Genomic DNA, 21,014 nt, shown 5'->3' with positions numbered 1-21,014 from the left:
CCGTTCTGAAAATATTGCGCATTTATTTTTTACACTATTTACGCTACGACTTTGACCATTTTTTGTGATTCGACGTAAGAAAATTTTAGTCATGTAGGGTCATGTCAATATATATCGATACGAATTTGACATGATCCTACATGACTAAAATTTTCTGACAAAGGAATTATCATTCACCACATATCCTGACAAAGGAATTATTTTCCACCAGTTGGACTATGTACAAGGTTTAAGCCGTTAACTCTACAAATTTATCTTCAGATTCCTTATTCAACCTCATTTTGCTTATCTTCTGGAACACCCAACAATATTCCAAAAACGGCCCAACCTCAATCGGTTCATCTTCCGTAACATCTAACAGCAGTCTAATATAACATCAGTGTAATATACTTGTATTGGAACTTTGTTCATCTCTAACCTTTTGTCATAGTCATACTTATGCATGGCGTACCTGAAAAGATAGGGTTCTATTACATGTTATTGTTTTTAATTATGACAGGTGATATAATTTAACATACAGAGCTGCACACCAAGACAGCAGCAACATCAAGCATCATTATCATTCATTATCATTATCCCATTGCCTCAAAGAGGCTCTCGCAAGAAGCGGGGTAAGGGGGGGGGGGGGGTCGGGTGTATGCAACCTTACCCCTACTATTGCAGAGGGGTTGTTTCCAGTTGACCCAAAAAACGATAACGGGACGACAACGGGACGACCATCTTCTATTTCATGAAAAGGAAGCGAAGAGGTTTTAAGAGCCATTTGATTTACTCCATTACATCCGACAGCCAAAAGAACAAATGAATCTTTGACTCCATCGAAAATGGACATAGCAGCAACATCAAGTATAGGTAGAAAATTCAGGAACATTTTAAGTAGTGGAGCATTATTCAGGAAAATTGTAGATTATGATATTCCAAAAGATGAGCAAGTTAGCATCTCATTCTACAGTTGAGCTAACAGGTTAGATTAGATTCTTACAGTTGAGCTAACAGATTAGATTATGTGAGCAGCTTGCAGAAAGCTGCCCTGTAACAGATAAGGGACAGATTGATTGAGAGGATTTGATGATGGTCTTGAGTTGAGTTGCCACATCAACCATAGTCGGCCTGGAATCTTCTTCTGTTTCCGTGCACCGGAGTGCAAGCTCTATTGATGCTCTTAATTGCTGTTTAACTTGTTCATCCGTTCCAGTGATTGCAGGGTCTACGATCTCTGATATGCATTTGTATCCAAATACATTCTTAACCCACTCAACTAAAGGAGTCATCTCATCACTGTCCTCTAATGGCTTGACTGGCCTTAATACAGCATCTTTTCCTGTCAATATCACGAGAAAAAACACACCAAACGTATACACATCTACACTCTCTGCAAGTCTGTTAAAATAGCTATATTCAGGAGCAAGATAACCGAATGTGCCCACCACAATATCTTCAACGTATTCTTCACCCTCAGGAACAGAAATTGAAAGACTGAAGTCTGACAATTTAGCAGTATTATCCTCCTTGCTCAAGTACACATTTTGAGGCTTTAAACTCCTATGAATTATAGGCCGGTGAAATGCAGTGTGAAGATATGACATAGCATGAGCGATTTCCCATGCAATTCTCAGCCTCTCCTTCCAATCAAGTGCTGGTTTATGTTTGAAGATTAGATCATGAAGAGTATCATTTTCTACCCACTCAAAAACGAGGACTGTATATTTCGTCTCAACAAAACATCCGACAAGCTTGTGCACGTTATTATGAGTGCTCATTTGTGCAGCAACCACAATCTCACGGAAAGTTGCTAACCTGAGATCAGAATTATGTTTTTCAGATTGTTCTTTTACCAAAACACATCTTCCATCCCAAAAACCTTTGTACCACTTAACATCCCGTTCCCTAAAAGACATAGAGTGTTTTTCCAGATTCATAGCATTGAGCTCATCTACTGAGAAGTAGCGGATGGGGTTTGATTTACCATGAAACAAAGAAATGCTTTCCTCTAATACCAATGCTCCATTCTCTATAAAGTTTTCTATGCTTCCTTCAAAAACCATGTATTTGCCCCTTACCTGCATCAAACAGCCAAATTTTAACAAATTTATTTTATTTTATGAACTTTAGACCCAAACAACAACTTTACAACTTGGCTCTTGTATATTTCATACCGTTGCATTTTCTTGTGGTTTCAGACTGGTAGTCTTCCATATCTTTCTAAATGAACTCGATGCCATACGACTGATACTCATACTTTAGTTTCCGAAGCAATTGATGACATGATTAGACTTCCATTTTCTCCCTCCTTTTGTTTCCATTTAGATGGGATAATACAAGAGAGAATCCTACAAGTTTGGACTGTGTTTTTGTACCATCTACCAATCAACTAGTGGTTTTACCTGATAAACAACAACAAAAGAGGGTAAATAGGAATCCTAACATAATGTTTCTACTAATCCTACATATCTACAAGAAGTTCACTTACCTTCAACTAGTAAAAGTAAATTTTAATCGATTAAATAATCCCATTTAAGTAAAACCAGGTAAAGAGAACAGGTTTTATTGTGATTCATTTATACACAAACGAATCCCACAAGTTCAAGTAAAGCATACATCTCAATTTTCAAACAAGATGGTTCAGAAATCAAGTATTAATAAATGATGATTATACAAGTTGGGATCTATCACTAACCTTGAAAAGATTACAAGCAGCAGCTTTTGGACTTCAAGTTGCATTCTAGAAATGTTCAGAGTTGAAAAGCTTCACATTACTTTATCTCCATTGTAAACTGGCTGAATAAGATTCAACAAGTATTTGATTTGATTGATGTAAATAACAAAAGTCCAACCGCAGAAAATTTTGACTTTGATCTCTTAATTTAAACTGCTTTTGGATGAGAAAAGATGTGGATGTCAGGAATTAATCCAGCCCAAGTCAACAAACATAGAACGTGTATTTCTCCCTTCGTCACAAAATTTTCGTCCTGTTTGACTAAAAAAATGAATTTTAAGAAAAGTGGAATATAGTGTGTCGGAAATTAAAATATAGTACATTGATGTTGAAAAAGTAGAATATAGTACATGTAAAAAGGAAAAAAGTATATGGGAAAGGAAAATAGTACATATAAAAGGAATAAAGTACATTTTCTTTTTGTTTTGGGGTCCCAAGTGAGAATAATATGGGAAATACTTCATGTTCAAATAAGGAAATAGGACTATAATTTTGGGATGCTCGTTTAGGAAAGCAGGACAATAATTTTGGGACGGAGGGAGTAGTTTGTTTAAATTCTTGTGGGGTTACTTAAATAATGGTATGAGGGCCTGAGGATGACTAAAAAATTAAGGAGAATATGGATAGCTTTGTATTCACGTACGACTCTCTTTTTGTTTATTTTTCCTTTTTCGTTTATTGACCCGCCCACTATCGCCCCGTTATTGACCCGTAGCACGCTAAAATAAACCCTTTTACTATCTGACCCACTTTGATCCACACCAACCCTGGCCCGACCCGCCCAATAACCAGGTCTAGTCAGAAACCAGACTTCGATGACGGGTAGAAATTCCCTTCTCCAACTCTGCAAAGTATTACTTCCATAACATAGACTATATCATTCTATGATTTAAAGTCAGCAAGAGTCTATCTATGATAGATTTATGTAGCCTATGTCATCCATCCATAACTTCAATTGTTCCATCTATCACCATCAGGTTTGATGCGCGCTGACCAAGAAATATCTCCGCCATTGACGTTCAAACTTCAAAGTACAGGCCTTGAAGTGTAACGAACGATGCCCATCACAACAAACTGCAGAATCGATAAGTTTTAGTATATAGTTGTAAGTTGTACAATTCTTCAGTTCAGCGTGCATATTCTTTGAATAACCAAATGGAAACTAAATTTTATGGAGTAAAAGATTATGGGTATTAATATGCAGATGGTCAAAGTTATCAATTAACAAACGTGAAGCTCCAAATGTTGGGCATAATAGCTAATGAACGAAAGAAATATATCAACAACTTGGGCAAAATTACCCTAAAATTGCCTACATGCAAAAGAGACGAGCTAGGGGACAGCCTCTTTGGCAATATGGAACAAATTGCAATATTAAGCATTTATGTTTCTATTTTAATAACTCCATAGTTTCTACCAATTGCATGTTGATTCACTAGTGATTGAAGCTGAACTTGGTAGGGAGGACCTCGTGTTCGATCCCCCGCAACAACAATTGGGTACTGAAAACTATCAACTCAAAACTCGCCAGAATCCGGATTAGTCCTAAGGATGAACCAGATGGTACAAAGAAAAAAAAAAAACTCCATAGTTTCTAGGAATAAACACTTCATGTTAGGAGCATCAAGGAGATCAGAGAACCTCCTAACCATATCCACATACACTGGCTTTCATAGTTACAGTCAACCACATCAGATATTGATACAGTGATTAGGCATATAATTTAATTTGTACTCCAAATCCAAACTCTACGATGCTTCCTAAGCTCGTCTTGCATACACTGGGAGCAGGAGTTGAAGTGCACAAAATGCTCAAATGTGAACCAAATTACCAACTCTTTATGTCTTAACAATCAGGAAACTCTCATCTTAGAAAATTTCTAAGAGTACATTGTAAATGTATTGATTGGAAAACTTGGTGAGAGTTTTATTCAATAAATAATTCAAAAATAAACTAAATCCTGTTCTATGACACTTTCAAACATATTTACATCAATATCGCCCACTACACTCAGGAATTAACAATTATTTTCCGGCTCTGCAAAAAACGTAATTCTATAGTCTACTAGACAACATTATAATTAGCTCAATTCAAGAACAGGAAGACAGAGACCCTATGATATGTTGCTATTCTTCGGAGCTTTTAGTTCCAAATGCAATGAAATTTACACTTATATCATCAGATAAAAGCCACTTTCCAGACAACGGATTGTACACAAAACCAGCCATCTCTTGAACCTGCAATAATCACAACGTGATACAATATCAGGGTTTCACAGACAAGGAGCGGTAGAGAAAAAAATTACTAAAATCCGTACCAGGAAAAGGAAGGGGGGTTGAGATTGGGGGGAAATATGCCAGCAACATGATTAGTAGAACCTGTCAATCAACTTACAGTAACAGAAGTTCGTCGAAGGATCAAGGCAACTTCCTCAGGGGTAAGAAACTTTGACCATTCATGAGTACCTTTCGGAAGCTGCAAGCACAATTAGTCCAGGTCAATATGCATAATACTTGGCAAACAACATCGTAAGTCTGTCACAGCCCCATTTATCATCTGAATACCAGTTTTTAATTAAGTGATGATCGAACCATTATTTACAAAAGGAAAGATATATCAAATCGACCCATCAACCTCCTATGCAGATTTGTATCATCATTTATAGCAAAAAGCTCGATGCTAGGTGTCACTAGCTCATTACTCTGTATAACACTTGGCTACATGACAAAAAACGAGAGTCTCATCAATGAGTATATAAAATGTCAGTGGCAGCTACTTTCAGATCCTCATGGGTCTCATCTCTTCAAATGTAATCCTTCTTTCTAGAGTCACACACTTCGACACGATAGTGAATTCTTAACATGGTCCTCGATCCTCAGGCAGACACCCAAAAAGTGACTACAACTCCTCATAGCAAGGGCGTAAAAGGCGATAAGGAGCTTGATACCGGGAAATTATCCTATTCTAGTAATGGATATTCTTAGTCCATAGGGAACATGATAAGGTCAATGTGCCAGAAATTGAGACACGGAAATACAAATTCAACTGCCTCAGCATTGATTTTTAACCTTTATTGTAAAGATCAACTATTCACAGTGGCAATTTATAAGATAAGAGGTGGCTTTTAGGAGTTTTTATATAAAAGGTATATTAAAGAGGCATGGAGAGACTCCTAATGAGAATTGGTAAATTTCGAATGTCTTACTGTATATATACTCGTCTTGCTTGGAATTTACGATTAACATATCACAACTTAGGTTTAACAATTGCCAGAATGGAATCAAAAATACCTCTTACCATATGAATTTGAAAAAATCTGTAAAAGAATAGGTAATTTAAAAGCTCCAATTACCATATAGAATCTTTTTCACCAAATTTCATATATGGCAACACGTGTTGCCCAGTTGCCAACTTGCCAATTGCCATGCTTCCTTAATTTCTTTCTATTGCCCCCATTCTTCCATTTACCCCTTATTTCTCCCCAAGTCCCTATTGCAACGACTTTTTCTTTCCACTTCAGTTATCTCCGCCATCCCTTCTCATTAAGTTTTAATAATAGAGATAACTAGAACACAAGAAGTTGTGCAATGATACAGGTTTCCACTCATACTCTTACTCTTATTTCTTTCAGAGTATGTATCTGCTTTACAACAAACCATTTCTCAATACATTATCTGCATATTAGCATCCATATCGAACCTTTTGACACAAACACCAACGGAATAGGTAAGTCAACTTCTTAAAATTATAACTTGGTATATAAACCTGATTTCCATTTCTCAAAGGACTTTTATAAATACATTATGGAAAAACCTCCCACATAGGGGAAAAACTACGATCCAGATAACTTTTTAAGGAACTAAAAGCTGCAACAAACTTACAACCTGATCTTTGCTCATTAAAAGCTGGTCTTTGCACGGAAAAGATCATGAACCCTCCCACAAATATAATCTTTGGATGGAAAGATTACAAACCCTCGTCATGCTGACGACGTACTCCCCATAGATAAAAAATACGGTATCGGTCGCAGAGTTTCGGTAACGGAAATGATGCGTTAGTCGCGGACAGTGTTTGACATAGTTAAATGAATTCCTTTGTCCACCTTCTCTCTCCTCTCTTATTTTAGATCTGAAAATGGAGTTCTCTACTCTATTTCAGTGGAGTTCCTCCATTTTTTTCCTTTTTCCTTTCTTTTTGAGGCCACTTGGTTACACCTCGCATGGTACGAACCCCAACTCGTCAGTCGAAAACATGGGGAGTTCGACCGAAAACTGAGTAGATGTGAGGCTAATAACGTTTAATGCGGAAAAAATTGGTTCGGATCGGTTGAATCGGCCAAGATCTCGCCGTTTTAAAAAATACATTTACAACTCGGGATATCTTGTATCGCCAGCCTCCAAAACCTAGTTAACTCGAGCGATACGAGTCAACTCGGGCGAGTTTTTACACCATGGTACTCCCACAAATGCACTCTCATCCTCCAACACCATCTGGAGCTAGTTCGCAGGTAGGATTTTCTCTCTCCTAAATTTACCAGTCTGCCCGTTAAACCCAACAAAAACCCATTAATGGGTCACGTGATACTCGTGTTAATTTATTTCATTTAAGCCGCTGACTTTCTTTTTCTTGCGCCCAGAACACAAGAAGCGTGGGATTCAACCGACGCGCTTCCACAAAAAGCGCACAAGGCGCGCGCACCTTGTACCTCGCTACGCTACTCTTTCTTGGCGCGATCCCCAGTCGCCCCACGCCTACACAACGTCGAAAATCGCGTCATAACCGAAACTTCTTGGTGGTTGTCATAACACCCACCCCCGTGGTGTCATACACTCTTTGTATGCACCCTCCCTCTCGATACCATACACTCATTTGTATGCACTCACTCTTGCGTATGCGCACCCTCCCTTGTGTATGTACGCTCTTCATAAACACAAGACACTCCCATTTTATAGTGGCCACCCTACTTCTACAAACTTCTATAGGTTGCCGATTTTCTTGCCATAAGAGCAAAATTCTTCCACTTCCATCAAGAAGGATCTAGGCCCACCTTCTTTGACTTCTATCATAGCAAGAAAAATCCACCGCCAATTGGTAATATCTAGACTATGATCACTTCCGCCTTCTATAGTAGTCTAGAGCATTCACTACAAAATTTATCTAATTATTTTTCTTTCCCTTTTTCATTATACCAAGTGTATTATTTAATTTGATACTTGGGGAGACTACCCAACAAAATAGCCACAAGAGAGATAAGAAATAAAAGAAATGCTCTAAAAACCTGTGAAGAAAAAGGACCTTGGTGGTAAACAGAGCTTTATAAAATACCCATTTCTGCCTTTTTCTAAAAATATTCATATGGTAAAAGTGGTACATGTGTACCCACCGACCCACGTATGGAAAACCGGACATGGAATAACTAACAAGCTTAGTTTTAAGAACAAAGATACTCCAAGGTGAAAACAATAGGTGCATCACGATATTCATGAAGGCTTGCTCATCAAGCAACATAAGCATACTTTTTTTGCAAAATTTCTTATGAATTCTCTATATTACATTATTACCTTTCTGCATTTCATGCTTTGATTTCATAGGAGGGGTAAATTTTAAGGAGCATTAGCAAGAGAAATAGCATGAGCATGCATCTTGTGCATACAAGGTGCGCTTTATTGTTCACACTTCACACCATTAATGAGGATAGCAACTCAACCTATAGGCAAAAGAGTCATACCCATTGAAGAATGTATTCTGCAGCAACAATGGCAGTAGCATAAGCTCGCATGGTGCGGTTAATTGTTGAAACCATAGTAGCTCCATTAGGAACAGTTAACTCTGCAAGTGACTTGCAGAATTCAGCAGGATCTGCCACATGCTCAATCACCTAAAGATAACAGAATGTAATTAGTGCCAGACACTAAGAAAAATGGACGTTTTGTCTAGAATATATTCTAGACAAAATAGCTACATACTCCCTCCGTCCTGGATTACTAGCAACGGTTTGACTTTTTGCACTATTCACATAATTCACTTTGACCCTATTTTATTTTTAGTATATGAAAATAAGTGTTAGTATATAATATATTGTTGTCTTCATCTTAATATATATTTTCAAAATATTAATATTTTATAAGTTTTTATAATATATAATTGAAGATATTGATAGTCAAAGTTGTGCATTGGCAAGCGTGTCCAGTCAAACCGTTGCGAGTATTCCGGGACGGAGGGAGTATTCAATCAAAGATAAGCTTTGCAGTGTACCACCTTTGTCCATAAGGTACCTACATCTAACTCCTTTTTGTCACATATTCCACACCCAAAATCCCCAAAAAGAAAGACCTATCCTAACTGTAAGACCAACTTTTGTTTTTCCAGTAGTAAAGAACGAGACCAACGGGAAGCCAGCCATATACAAAAGGAGGGCCAAAGACAAATTAGGCTCATGCAACTTTCTTTTCACTTGTTTATCAGCCTTTTATAAAAGGCTTTTTTCCCAAACTGCGTTCATGTAGAAGTTGTGTACAACTTTTTAAAGAAAAAGAATGTCACATATCCCCCCCCCCCCCCACGTCCAATAAAAAAGGCCCCAAATCATAAACATAGGGTGGAAAGGAAGTCAGGATAGCTCATAGAAAATAAACTGGATTTACGATGAGTTTACTTCTCCAGAAAAGTATTCCCTCTATTCAGAAAATATTGCAAGCTGTCTAAAACCCTCATAATTAGGATTCACCATGATATCAGCAGGAATACCCTTTGTTATAGTTGTATCCTTCTCATACTCTCTCAATCATTCTATAATGTGGAGATATGTTAGGATTTAGGAAATCTAACCATTATCTATTTATGAAGTTTTGGGTAGATATTTATTTTTTCAGGCTTGTAGGACTAGGTATTAAGTTTTGGTGCATAAAGATATCTCCATAAGTTCATCGGCAGATATTAGGTTGGTATTAGCATTTGTAGTAGTGCCCTGTCTCCTGTGCACATCTACAGCATTTTATCTAAACTGTCAAACATAATTACACTTTTATGAGTGAGAAAAGTTAGAGAAAAATTGTTTTTTATTTTAAAGGTTAGGCTGTCTTCTGTTTTCTAGCTATGTTTTTTTCATGGTAGTAGACAATCAAAATATCAAATACAAGAGACTAAGAAACCATATTTGGTCATAAGAACGACAAATTAGTCATGAAAGGCAAAACAAGTTCAATCAATCAGAATGTGAAACAGAATAAGTTCAACATTAGTTCCCATCTTATCTCCTCTTAACTTCATTACTTCTTCAAAATTGTTATTTTTAACTAGTATTCACAAGCAAATCTCGGTATCTAGAAACCCAACATGCATGTTAAACAGAACCTTACAGATCAATTTCAAACCCAGAAATATAAAAAGAAAAATCTTAAACAGATATCACTCTAATTTACACATCCCAGACAATTATACCAACATAAATGGCTGATGATAATGATTCAAGACCAAGTATTTAATTTGAATATACAAATAGAAGTGAACATGGACAAATAAAAACGCCGCGATATTTATTGTTCTATAAGAACTTAAATAGAAGTACAGACATCAAAACTACTATCAAATAACACATACCTCTAAAGCAAGTACCGCATCAAATTGTCTCTGTTCTTCTACCAACTTTTCTGTTCAATAAAATTTCAGTAAAATATTCGTAATACATAAAGGATAGGAAATGAGGAAATTATGTAGCGCAAGCTTCATATCCATATAAATGGACAAAACGGTGCAGAAATGAAAATAGGCCATTAATCCATATCTTCTTCATTGAGTTCAAGGCAACTTGAACAAGTAATCATCAGCAAAATACGGGCGTTGAATTTGGGTTTTGCATGCAAGTCAAGAAGTTTAACTATAATGAGATGGAGGTTCACATCTATACAAGATTACAAAAAGGTCTTCTCTCTTGCAAAGTAAAATTGTATCATGCGTAATATTAATATGGATCTAAACTCCGATTGATGGATACGATAATAACTCTTTAATAAAAAAAAAAATCAAGTCTTGAAACTGGGTGCGAGTTTTCTGTTCAATATTGATTTCAAAAGAAGTATGATTCAGGCTTTTAATGTTTTCTCTGGTTCTTCTGGCTTAAAACTTATCAGTCTAAATGGTCAGTGTACTTTGATGGTGTATCTCTCTGAATCTGAGTTAAGTAAAGGTGATCTACCTTTTAAATACCTTGGTGTACTATTTTCTTCTAAAAACCTTACTGTACTTCAATAGATTCAGTCTCAGCTCATTAGTCTGTCACACCTTTAGGGGCCGTTTGGTACATGAAGGGGAAAGGGAAAGGGAAAAAGAAAGGGAAAAAGAAAGGGAAACAAGGGGACATATATGCTGTGGACAATCCATTCAACAGCAAGGCTAACATACAAACGTCATATAATTCTAACTAAAGATGCATAAGAACAGAAGGTATTATAAAAGAGAAAATGATAGTGTGGGATAAATGCTCAACTAAAGTAATGAATGTTTTGCATAGCATGCAGAAAAGATCAAGACATACCAGCTGTTGTACAAAGATATTCAATGGATGAAGTGGCTGGATCAGACTCCTGTGTATACTAGAATGTCAAAAACATAAACAAAAAAAGAAGGAAAACAGCAAAGAAATACTTCCTCCGTCTTTTAATACTCGCAACGTTTGGACTTTTGCCACTATTCATATAATCTACTTTGACTATTCGTAGTGTTTTTTATATAAGATAAAACATAGTCATGTGGATCTTGTTAAATTCGTCTCAATGTGTATTTTCAAAATATCAACTTTTTATAATTTTTGCATAAAGAGAATTTAAGATATAAATGATCAAAGTTGTGCATCGGCATGCGTGAAACTAACAAACGTTGCGAGTATTAAAAGACGGAGGAAGTATAAACCAGCATATGTAAATTGCAGCTTTACCATTCAATAGCAGAGAAGCTATTTCCGATTAACCCTCGGTCAAATTCACAACCCTTAGGCCCAACATAAAATAATTAGCCTATACAGCCTTTAAAGACAGTATACACAACTAACTCGTTTCTGGATGAAATAGAACATTACAATAAAAAGTCTTCAATGAACTGCCACGGTCGTGCTTATAAACAATGAATACGTGTGCTCTACAAATTACCATATATTCGACTACTGATTCAATACTAATCTAGCAACTTTCCGGGTAGAACTGCCCGCAGAAGACAGCACCCTTTGTATCACTTTTTTTATTTTACACTTTCTTTTTTATTACTAAGTGTCTTCAGGAGGTTATAGAGAGTTATTTTGTTCTGGAGTGAGGGAAGACAAAAGAGAACATTTATGAGGCGGGATAAGGCTTGTAGGAAAAGGGAGGACGCCATTCATTTGTGTCTAAGAACATTTCGTTGAAGGGTAGATAGTTATGATGAATCTCTCTTAACCTCTTTCCGTTTGACACCGAATCACCAGAAGCAGATAGGAATATCATTAGATGCTATTCCAGGTCAATTTAAGGATATTAGACTCCCAATTATTTATTATTTTCTTTACCAAAATCTAATATCGATTAAATTTTGGCAGGAACACTGAGCAGGGTACTTGAATTTCTTTTTCTTTTTTTTTTTATTGCATTTTGACATTTTTACCTTTTCATTGAATGTCTATCAAAGGATGTTTTAGGTCTACTCACTATTACCTGATTCGCTAGTATGAGACTGGGTACGGGTGCGCAATTCGCTACCTAATTTGCTAAATTAGACCAGAATTTTATCATTTTCACGTTATAATTCGCCTTTTCGGTTCGCAGTTCGTGGGGTAATTATAGAAATAGAATTAGGTAACACTGGGTCCACTCATGGTCTCTTGTGATACTAGATGTTGTGGTAAGAGAAGAGCTAACAGTTTTCTGGAGAGGGATTTCTTATTACTCCGTAAGAAACAATATGAGAAGTAGTTTTTCTTACATCTTTTTAATGCTGTTCATCTACGATATCACTTTCTGGCTTACATTGAATGGTATAAAATGAGATCTCCATGCTATATTTCAATTAATTTCTTTTTAGTGGACTCCTGTTTTTTTCTTATTGATGTATGTTCCTCTTGATTTCATTTAATAACTTTCTTCTATCTAAAACACTAAACAATGAAGTGTGTGCACATAAATAAAACTCAGAAATTACGTCAAGCCAAATCCTCTACCATGTTAAAGACCCTCTCCCTTCTTCCAAGGAGTGTAAAGAGTACAAAATTTCTTCAAACCAAAAAGGAGAAAAAAAAAAAAACTCTTTCTAACCGAGTCAAAAACAGAAATATCTCTGAGATACCCCCAACTGTTATTGAAATTCAAAACCATGGATTTACTAGTATACGATGGAAATGTGGAAAAACAGTCAGTTACACGGTTACACCCGATTCCCACCAAGACCAGCACACCCAAGTGACCCAACACATTGAAACTCCTAATCTTACAGACATTCACCACCAAATAACAAATAAATACAAAATCAGACAACAAATTATAATTCAATCTTCGCAGAGCTGAGTGAAAACTTCTTATTTTCTCAAACAACTAATCCATGCAACTCTAACACAGAAAGAAAAATGAAACAGCCAATGTCCTTCTATCAAGTGTTCGCATGCACAAATATTATCCACATAACATGAAAAGGAAATAACTGGGAAGGCTAAAAAGTGTCACAAAGGGATACAGGTCAAAGCACTGCCATATTTTAGACAATGCAATAAAGAAAAAAAAAACCTACAAATTTCATTTCCCCATTTTATTGAAAAGATGAATACATACAGCATGAAGACGGGCAATTTTGATATTTTTATCCACTGCATCAACTCCAGTAACTGTAGCTCCCATTCGTGCCAAGGGCTGTATGAAGAACATATTGTCATAACCAGAAGGAAATGAAATTTGCTGAAACTGCCACTTGCTTCTTTTATAATGAATTTCTAGACAAAAGTACACTAGCAAACTAATGCAAAACAGATTCTACAAGTTTCTAGCCTGAGGATACTCGAGTTGTTGCGTGTAAAATGAGTGAGTTTATTTATTAAACATTCAATATTTTCTAGAATGATAGTGAGTATTTTTTTCATTATGTTACAATGTATCAACTAAGTATAACCCCGTCTGATGCAGTTCTCATACTTCCGTTTCACAATAGATGCACTGTTTTGACTTTCACACTTATCAACCCTCATCTTTTACCTTTACTTTCTTTAACTATCTATTAGTAAAAAAAAAAAAAAAATTGAAAATATACAATAAAATTTATTCTAAAAACATTTTACATATTAATATTTATTTTTAATATGTTAGTAAAAAGGTGTCAAAGTTAATAAGTGAATAGTGAAAAAAGTCAAAACAATGCACTTATTGTGAAATGGAGGAATACATATTAAAAAGAAAGGAATTTCATTAACACACTTAATGTGTACATATGTATTGATATTACAAAGTGACATTATTGCATAGGCATTATAAAATGACTTATATTTTAAAATTTAAAAACTAGTGTGTGATTCGAGCGATACCTTGGGTAGCTACTATCTGTATATTATAGCGTTTAGCTAGAAAAGCAAGTTCGACTTTTCATCATAAACTTTCGCATAAACAAGTTGTTATTATATGTCACAAATAAAGAGGGAAAACAAAATTTTCAAAAAACCACAAAATTAAAGCTGTTAAGTTACTTCATAAACAAATTTTAATTTATCTTATATGTCACTGCATAACTAAAAAGTAGTAAATTCAAACACTGGTATTTTTCAAGTATATTTATATGGTGAAAGAAAGCACAACAAGTAGATAGCTATGTTGGTAAGACTTACAATCAATATTTTGTTGGTCCCAAGTTCGAATATAAACGCGTTTTGTTGTCACACGAAATACATGTTACTTTTGTCGGAAAAAAATGTAATATATGCTACTACCTCCGTTTCATAATGATCTTTACACTTTTCGTTTTAGTCTGTTTCATAATATTTTTAACATTGCACTTTATACTATTTTTAGACATGAAACTTTACTATTTTAGATTTTTAGCCCTTTTACCCCAGAACATTATAACTTTAACTCACTTTCTCTTACTTTTTTCATTTTTTCTTACACTCATTCACCTTTTTACACTCCCTCACTTAAATTTATCTATATTTTATTATAGCCACACCTTTTTACACACTCTCCTCTTTTGTCTAATATTTATGCAAATAATAACCGTAAAGATCATTATGAAACGGAGGTAGTATTTGCTCAGTGGTGTGGCATATTTTTAGTATGTAGATGGTGTGACACGTCGCACATAAATTTTTTATGAACACTTAAATATATTAGTATAGATTTGAGAAAATTACTCATATTTTGGATCTAAGGGAGTATAGTTTAGTTAATCAAGAAGTTAAAATACTACTTGTCTACTTCCTCCGTTATTGAATGTTAGTTCTCTTTCCGTATTGAATTGTTTTTTTTATTAGTCCTTTTGGAATCTTTCCTTATCCAACATTTATCCCCATTATACTCTTACAAATATCTAAATGATTCATTTGTTCAAGTCTTTATCTCTATTTAAACCCCTTAATTATTTATCTCTCCTACGCACATAAGTTAAATTCTATTGAGATTCATGTAACGGGTGTACTTATGTTGGGTTGTCTTAGATTCCAAAAGAGACTTAACATTCAAAAACGGAGGGAGTATAAATGTTCGAAAAACACATCATCTGTCCTAATTGTATCTTCTACTTAGGCTTTAGTAAGGGTGAGCCAAAAGTGGTAACACGTGAAGGATTAAAAAAATATACTCCCTCCGTCCCGGAATACTCGCCCCGCTTTCCTTATAAATACACCCCGAAATACTTGCCCCGTTTCTATAAATGTCGTATGTTTTCTAATTTTATATTTTTTCTTCACTTACCTAAGGTCCTACTTGTATTCCTAATATCTAAAAGAACATTAAAAAGTTAGAGGTCCCACACATTTCCCATTAACTATATTAAAAAAATACTCCACTATCAACTATCACCAAATTAAATAATAAGTCAAATAAATTGCCTTAAACCGGGGCGAGTATTCCAGGACTGGGGGAGTACTACGTAAAAAAAGAAGTCAACATATAAAAAAATTAGAAAGAGAAAGTATAGGAATTGTGAGAGAAAGAAGGATTGTTTTCTAAAGAGAGGAAAAAATGTAATAATATTGCAGGAGAATGTAGGGTCCACTACAGTTGAGGGGTAGGCCTTTTTTCCTTACAAGGAAGTGGGTATAACTTTGGGACATCCCAAAGTGGGCCAGATTCACTAATTTCACACATTAAAAGTTATACTCCCTCCATGTTTTAATAAGCGCATCGGTTTGACCGGCATATAGCTTTAGAAGTTTTAGTTGAATTTAGCATAATATTATGCATGTGGGATGAGTGGGTGAATTCTTTGTTGTAGGAAAAGAAAAGTGGAAGAATTTTTTAGTGTAAATAAACTAATGGCGTGAGTATGTGGTAGGACCATGAAAGAGAGAGAAAAATCAAAATAATTGGGAGTGGAAAATGTGGGAGGAGAGAAATAATAAATAATGTTAGAAAGTTCCCAAAAAAGTGAGTGATGCACCTATTAAAAGACGGCCAATTATGGAAAGCAATGCACTATTCAAAAATCAGAGGGAGTAACATTTATTAAAAATCAGTTGAAAGAATAAGTGAAATTGGCTGGGCGTGAATACTCCAAGTACTGAACTGTTGTACATTCTGAGGTGGACTTGGAACTACTAAAATGGATCCTGTTTTCAGAGGAAAGTGCTGCTAGCTTCTCTGACTTGCCAGATTTGAAGAATAAAAAATGAAGTAATATGGCCGTGTAAAGTAGGTAGTGTAGATACTACTGTACAAAGCATCAAAAACATTGTAAAAATAGAGTTTCTATAATTATAGGGATAAAAGTAGGTACAAAAGATAGAGATTGGTTGAATTCTTTGTAAAGAGGGTCTGAAAGGCTTCTGTTGAGGCATCTGTTAGTTTTTCAAGGTCTTAGTAAGCGTTGCCGTCCCTCAAAAGTCTTAGCTGTAATTTTAAGCATGAATGCAAATCTTACTTGCATTCCAAGAGAATCAGTAAAACTCAGTAGTCGACCTAGCCGTATAAGAAAAACACTGTTGAAAAGTAAAAACCAATTTTAATTAAAATATTCGAGATCAAATCAATAAACAGAAGTTTAAATCATTAAAAAAAACAGTTTAATTGAGAGAGTAATTTCATTTCAGTAAAAATGGGGTGAAGTGGAGAGGTCATAGTGTAATGGAAGATAAAATAGGGACCGAGGGAGTTTTAGTTGAGATTGCAGTTGTACTTTAATCTTTAAAAAAAAATCAATAATGATGTTTTTCAATTTAATTGATAAACCCAACGAGCTTTGATAAAAGAAGTTGACTTGCCACATGAAAAGCACCTCAAAAGAAATTTCAAGCTCCAAAACAAACACTCGCAAAACTTGAACTTTTTGATGTGATTCAGTAGTAACATTGCAATCAAGTTGAAGAACACCCTAACATGGTATCAAAAACTCCATATGGGGAAGGAATGTTGTTGTTTGAGGGGTCTCGATCATTTACATGGACCCATTTTCATTCCGTTTGTGGGAATTTGATGATCTGTAAACCATCCTTAACGAATGATCAGCTCATCTTTAAGCATGAGGAATCACTTCTTGCCGAACTGTTGTCAATAAACTTTTGGCTTGAGAATGGAAAACTGCAATATTTTCTGCATCGGTGGACGAATAATCGTGAACTTCAAAATCTCTGGTTAAGCATGTTCCCATATCTAGTCCAGGTAGTCATGTACTTCATCAAGAAGCACAGCAATGAATAATTTTCAAGGTCTACTGGAAGTCTGGAACTCTAACTAATCACCATAGTTATAAACTACCCACCCACAGAATCCTCTCTGCATAATAAGGTATCAAGGACCTCCTCACCACCCAACACACAAACAAAAGATAAGCAGCAAACTTCTACGTAGGGGTAGCATAAGAAGGGAAAAAGCACAGTACTGAAGCATAACCTCTGACAAAATTCCTCCTCCACAGCCAACATCAACAAATTTCAGCCCTTCGAATGGCCTAGCACAGTCTGGATCTTTTCTGAAACAAGTAAACAGACCCAAAAGGAGAAAAGGAAAAGGAATCCAGTTAATCTTCTTCTTCAATGAAGGCATCAAAGAAAATTATGACTCTAAGCATTGACCATTTCAAACAAATATTATCTGGACATTCTACAGTACCGTTTCTCTTTTTTGCTCCCTCTTACTGATCGTTTAACTTTCAGGAAATATAATATAGTTGTTGAGCACGGAGAAAATTGAAAGCAGAAGAACAGTACAAAACTACAAACATGCCATGTCAAAGAAAAAACATTCACCTGAAATGATGACAAAGTGTGGAACGTATGAAGGCAAGCCTTGTTGGATTTAAAGCATGCAATGGTTTGAATGGTCCTTCAGCATCCCACCTAATTATTACAATGAAATGATGAATATTATCTTTAAAATCAGTAACTATGGTGGATGAATCTCAACTATTAAACAATCACATACATTAAGTAAAATCTTAAACAAACAACTCACAAACACATAGACCAATCACATTAAAAAGAAAAGAAAAAGCAGTGCAGTGCAGTGCAGCATCTCCTTGACAAACTAGATTCCAGCCACATTATTGAGAAAATTTGAATATGTTGCCATGTATTTATACTTAGGGAGTGTTTGGTTTGGTGTAAATGTTTTCCTTGAAAATGATTTCCCCTTTTCAAATATTTACCGTTTTTGTTTTAGAAAGGTTTGAAAAACAATTTTCCAAATATAGAAAATAACTCTCTCAAGGGTGAAAAAGATTTTCCATTTGAAAGGAAGGGAAACCACATTTCCTCCTTACCTCCCTCTTTTTTCTTCCCATCAATCCTCACTCATCCACTCCATTTTTCCTTTTCCCCATGAATTTTCTTATAAACACCAAACATAAGACTTGGGGCACTATGTCTTAAGTAAAGATAGTTTACTTGCTTAAGTGAAACTTTTTCGGAATTGTGTCTTTCCGTCAACCTAATAGCGCCATTAGAGAAAATAGTTGCAATACATAATATAGTTGTAGACACAAGTAAATCGATAATAACACACGCACAATAAGATGCATAACAGATAACACGACATTCAATTTTTAGAGAATATTGAAAATGGGCCTTGGCCACCTAAGAACGAGTGTCCAAACCATTTACAAGCCCAAAGGAAGTTCCTCCCATAAACCGATTGGTCTTTCTCTTCTCCGATGTGGGATAACTCACATGTGCACGACATCAGGGTTTAACACCCAATCCACTCATTAATAATGCATGACTTAGCTTTGAAGGGTAACATGGTGTATTGATTTCCGGAGACTTTAAAAACACGCTGCCTCACTGAGTGAAATAGAGAGGATTATGCATTACCAGAATAATGCAAACTCCAACATATGCACACAGATCTTCCCAAAAAACACCATTCTTCCAGCAACTCTTGTAACTATCTCTTTCCCTGATGACCTCCAATAAACCAAATTCATGACAAGGTTTTACAAAAGCAACCGCCCTCAAATATTAACTCGGTGACACAAAAACTCATGCTAGAAAAAAGGGATAGACGCTGAACTGTTTCAACTCCTGCTCAGAAGAACCTACATTTATCCCCCTAATTACACACAGACAGTAACTCCATCTTATCTACCCCAAACCCGGGCGAGTGAGGGGGGTGCTTCAATTCTAACCAACTGCAAGCAAATGATGCACCTTGGTATTCATACAGTTTATCAAAGTGAATGTGGAGATGGAGAAACATCAATAACAAAAAAAGAAACTCGTCAATAAGTGCAAATTAGTACCATCAATTCGGCATGATATCATGATTAGCTTAAATCACTTTATAAAATCAAAATTTGGTAATCGACTTTCCCCTATAGTACTACAAATTTATCAACTATATCATCAAAATGCAATCAATTTGCATGTTTCAAGTACATCATTTACTATTTTAATTAGTAGTGTTTTCGGAAGATGAAGCAAACGCACCAGGTTTCAGCAATGGCGGAGAATTTTGCAAGCTCGGCCTCATTCAAAGACGATTTGATTGAAACCCTAGCCCCGTTGACGCTACTTTTAGTCTCACTGAGAATTGCTGGAGGGGTTTCTTCGGAGGTAGTGAGTTCTTTCGGCAAAGGTCGCGCGACATCGGAGAAACGCTGGAATTGAATGGTTGTCAATGAAAGTCGTTGAAGAATTTCCCGGCGAGGAATCAGTTGGGGAGAGAGAAAATGGGGGAGGTTAGCGGTGTTGGCGTGGTGGCGGAGTCGAGTTAAGAGTCTCGCCGCCATTTTTGGTGGAGTTTGAGATTTTGGGAAGAGAGAAACCGCATGTAGTATGAAAAAGTGTGTGAAAAGAGAGGAGGTGCGCGCGTCAACAGGCGGAGAAGGAGGTGGCCACGTGCTCACTAGTCTTTTTTATTTACTCCCTTGGTACCGGAGTAAATGTTTTCCAGATCGTCGTTTTACATGGTTATTATGATAAATGGAATATTATAAGATTAATCATTATTGTTGTACTGGAAAATTATTGTTTTTTTAATTCTATTTTCACAATAAAATAAAATAGTTTTAAGAATCTGAGTCAATAGAATTTGAGAATAATGTCAACTCATTAATCCATCAAACTTAAATCAACCAAATGAGATTACAATGTCTTTTATTGATAAATCAATAGAATTACAAGGTTAAAATTACAAAGACGACATTAAAATGGAAAAAAATAAATGAATGTAAAGATTATTTTGGGAGTTAAGCTAAAACTTGGAGTCCAACCTTTCATATTTTTCACCTTTTGGGACCTATACATTTTTTTTTCACCGTTTGAGACCTATACTTTTTTTTTCACCGTTTGGGACCTATTATTCATTTTCCGGCCAACATTGACTAAATCAAACAAAAGCTTAATCCCTTGGGTTAAGTTCCACACGGCGACGTTACATTTGCACGCCAACAACCAGTGAGAAAGCGAAATAATGACCAACATGAAGAAGAAATCACATTCATCGTTGTAATCTGTTGTAATTAAATATGGTATTTTCAATTGTAATGTGCTTGGGATTAATTGGTATATTAAGAGTTTCAACTTAGAGTTTCGACTTAGAATATTAGATTTGGAAAGATATACGATTTTGATAAATTTGATCAATTGAAATGTATTTCAATTTAGGGTTCTTAATTTGGGAGATTTTGGTTTTTATGAAATTTATCA

At 35.6% G+C, this 21,014-nt stretch overlaps 2 protein-coding genes across 3 annotated transcripts; both read right to left on the bottom strand.

Moving 5' to 3' along the window:
* Positions 1-825: 825 nt before the first annotated feature.
* LOC110783723 (non-functional pseudokinase ZED1) lies at positions 826-2,917 on the bottom strand. Its single transcript, XM_021988080.2, has 3 exons — positions 2,678-2,917; positions 2,157-2,384; positions 826-2,060 (listed from the first exon to the last, which is right to left on the bottom strand). Exons 2-3 carry the CDS (start codon positions 2,235-2,237, stop codon positions 990-992), a joined length of 1,152 nt encoding a protein of 383 aa, XP_021843772.2. The 5' UTR covers positions 2,238-2,384; positions 2,678-2,917; the 3' UTR covers positions 826-989.
* A 1,610-nt stretch (positions 2,918-4,527) lies between these two features.
* LOC110783724 (ubiquinone biosynthesis O-methyltransferase, mitochondrial) lies at positions 4,528-20,233 on the bottom strand. 2 transcript variants are annotated; one of them, XM_056843171.1, is made up of 9 exons: positions 19,794-20,233; positions 18,117-18,206; positions 17,761-17,839; positions 13,504-13,581; positions 11,250-11,307; positions 10,316-10,365; positions 8,445-8,594; positions 5,111-5,191; positions 4,528-4,953 (listed from the first exon to the last, which is right to left on the bottom strand). In XM_056843171.1, exons 1-9 carry the CDS (start codon positions 20,093-20,095, stop codon positions 4,843-4,845), a joined length of 999 nt encoding a protein of 332 aa, XP_056699149.1. In that variant the 5' UTR covers positions 20,096-20,233; the 3' UTR covers positions 4,528-4,842. The 2 variants fall into 2 exon arrangements, with proteins under 2 accessions (XP_056699149.1, XP_021843774.2); XM_021988082.2 differs by having other exon boundaries at positions 11,250-11,298; positions 19,794-20,229.
* Positions 20,234-21,014: the final 781 nt, after the last annotated feature.

This window comes from Spinacia oleracea, chromosome 4 (assembly GCF_020520425.1).
Source record: "Spinacia oleracea cultivar Varoflay chromosome 4, BTI_SOV_V1, whole genome shotgun sequence".
In the NCBI taxonomy this organism is placed as follows: domain Eukaryota; kingdom Viridiplantae; phylum Streptophyta; class Magnoliopsida; order Caryophyllales; family Amaranthaceae; genus Spinacia; species Spinacia oleracea.
This window is presented reverse-complemented; position numbering and strand designations above follow the sequence as displayed.